The sequence below is a fragment of the Acyrthosiphon pisum genome, chromosome X (assembly GCF_005508785.2).
Source record: "Acyrthosiphon pisum isolate AL4f chromosome X, pea_aphid_22Mar2018_4r6ur, whole genome shotgun sequence".
NCBI lineage: Eukaryota > Metazoa > Arthropoda > Insecta > Hemiptera > Aphididae > Acyrthosiphon > Acyrthosiphon pisum.
Genome location: NC_042493.1, coordinates 64763943 through 64766879, shown reverse-complemented (window position 1 = coordinate 64766879; position 2937 = coordinate 64763943). Strand labels below are relative to the sequence as shown.

General features: G+C 30.6%; 1 protein-coding gene across 1 annotated transcript in view; it reads left to right on the top strand.

Moving 5' to 3' along the window:
• The window catches only part of LOC103310211, a 5779-nt gene that overhangs the window by 288 nt on the left and 2554 nt on the right, over window positions 1–2937 (top strand). The window contains exons 2-6 of the mRNA XM_016806774.2: window positions 561–593; window positions 680–767; window positions 1607–1810; window positions 1941–2118; window positions 2192–2283. Of these exons, the coding sequence (XP_016662263.1) occupies window positions 561–593; window positions 680–767; window positions 1607–1810; window positions 1941–2118; window positions 2192–2283 (595 nt within the window). The remainder of the gene's footprint in view (window positions 1–560; window positions 594–679; window positions 768–1606; window positions 1811–1940; window positions 2119–2191; window positions 2284–2937) is intronic.

Sequence of the window (2937 nt, the reverse complement as noted above, 5' to 3'; positions counted from 1 at the left end):
TTTTACGATACTTCGATTTTTTAGCAAGTTATGCGTATGTAATATAGCGTAAATTAAAAATGCTCATAACTCACTTAAAAACTGAATAATCGTAAAAAACCAACATACGAACACAGATAATGTCCTTGCCATCAAGTTTCATAATGAGTCGATTCACTCTTATTTTTAAACTAACGGAGCTAAACGTGATCTGCTGAGCGTAAATTTGCTATGTTACGCACTTGTAGGACGGAGACAACAAATATCCGTGTGACGTTTTTCAAATGATAACACCAGGCACCAAATCGGATTTTATTTCATTTTCCTCCGTGCTCCGTGTGGTACTGTGGTTGCTCAGGTTGAAATATTGGTTCATGATAAAATTCAAACTTCATTTTTAGATATTTTTTAGTATTATTGTATTAAATAGTACATAGCTACTTAATGATTTTTTTAAATATTTATATTATGCATAAGTATTATTGCAGTATACCTAACAGCTATACAATACACAAATTATTTGTACAAAATAATACAATAATATATTCATATTTTTTTTATAATAATATTATATAAAATAGGTATCTAAAATGGCGCCATTTACACGGGTACAGGTAACTACTATTACCTAATTTTGCTTGTTTTGAATACTTTAATAATTTAGAAATTTGTTATAATATTATTACGCTATTTATTTCAGGTTGAAAAATGTGAGAAGTGTTTGGTTTATTATCCTAGTAAAACTATTCATCAATGTATGCCTGTGGCTATTGCTGATGAGGATCCTAGTAATAATATTATTATTAGCTTAAAATCATAAGATTGTTTCAAATTGTTTAGTGGTAGATTCTAGGGAAGGCGATATATTGTCATATGCTTAGTTATAGTGTCTTGGTTTGGTCATCCTAATTTTAATAAATTATAACTATAGCATTGATTAAATATACAATTTAAATATATGTAGTCATTAGATTCGTTCCAGCACAGTGTTGTAAACGTTCCACGCATGCGCATAGTGAAAGATTTGTTCCAGCAGATCAAATCGAAAACATTTAACAAAATGTTTTCTGTTCCATCAGCGTTACAATAGGTTAGAAACAATAATTTTTTGTTGGGAGTTTAATGTTCAGTCAAATGTTTTGTGCATGCGTACAACAGGAAACGTCAATTTTTATTTTATTTATTCCGAGGAGTACTAGAGTGTAGTCGTACAATCTGTAGGTTAATTCAATAATATACCATGGTAAATGATAATAACCACAAACCGAAACTTTTACAGCCAGCAGACTTTTAACAGCCAGCTATACTGTTCCAGCAGAACACTAATTCATTCTAGTTGCAAACTTATTATTTTAGACGCATGCACGTTCAGTATATGTTTCTAACAATTATAACTCGTTTACAACACTGTGCTGGAACAAACCTGATGACTATAGGTATATTGCACGTGCAACCTTAACTTAACTATAATATGATACTACTACAATTCATCACTAGACATCAGTATTATGAAAATAAGCTTTTAAACCAATCGCTGAGATATTAATAATACAATGAACATTTTAAAATAAGATTACTTTTATTTTTTTTATTATTTTTAAATACCTACATTATGTATTTTTGTTAGGAACAAGAGAAGTACTGCTATTATCAGGTGATGATGATGATGATGATGATGGAGATAATAAAGTAAATGATTTCAATTCAACTTCGAGTTTAATAAGTGCTATTAAGGTTCGTCGTCCATTGTTTGATAATAGAATGCCGTTATCCGAAAGGTCTGAATTAGTTAAAAACAAACTATGGAATGAAGTATATACTGAACTACAAGGTGAAGATAAATACTACAAATAAATGTATAAAAATTAATTTACATTAATATATTATAATATTATACTCCTAATATTAGACAATTTGTAATATAATTATAAATAACAGGTCAATTGTTTGTGTTGTTAAAGGTGAGTTTACTATTGAAGAATTAAAAAAAAAATGGAAATATCTAAAAGAGAAATATGTACGTGTAAGACAACAACAAACAAGAAGTGGAATAAATAAAAGAGATAGTAGAAGAAAATGGTTGCATTATGCTCAACTGTCATTCATGGAAGAATTTGTAAAACAATATCATGACAAAAAGTGGTTATTCTCTTTCTTTAAACCTATAAATAATTACTAATGTTTTTAAATTTTTTAATCCAAATATCTTTAGGACTACCAGTATTTTAGATTCAAATTTAGACAACTATTCTGACGACTCTCCTCAAAGTTTAACTACTGCTAAAGAGCAAAAAAGAAAAGAAAGTATGCAAATTTGATATAGTGTGGCTTAAATATTTATTTTGTATTTTTGTGTTAGGCACCTACTTTACTCTATTCAGAATAAGATTGAACCACTAGGCCGACCAAAACACGGTTTTTCCGCGCATCCCCATAATCCAGACACTGGTGAGAACGTTGGGGACGGGCGCCTGATGACTGACGACGGCCAGCGATGACTGTCGGCCAATAACAGAAAGCATAGACATTGCATGGGGGTCATGCACCGTTCAGCGGCTCAGTTTGCATGTGCAAAGCGGATCAATCTTATTCTGAATAGAGTATAGTGATATTTTTATTTTTTATAGTACCAAAAGTATTATTAAAGGAGCACTGAACAAAAAAAAATTTTCTTTAAATTTTTTAAATGTTAAATTATTGTAGCTATGGCTATATTAAATGATTTGGTGAAAATCCGAAGTAATAAAAAAATTGATTACTTTAAGGGAATGTCAGCGCGCTATTTGTTTTCTCTTTCCGGCCCACGCTCAACACAGACAAAACTCATTTACGGAAAATCATTTTTTTATATGTTTTTAACCCTTTGAGGAGCAGCCTTAAGAATACGTAAATGCAACTCTGGGAGCGGCTTAAGAATGAAAAAGGTGGGTAAGTGGATTTCGCTCTGCTGTACAGTAG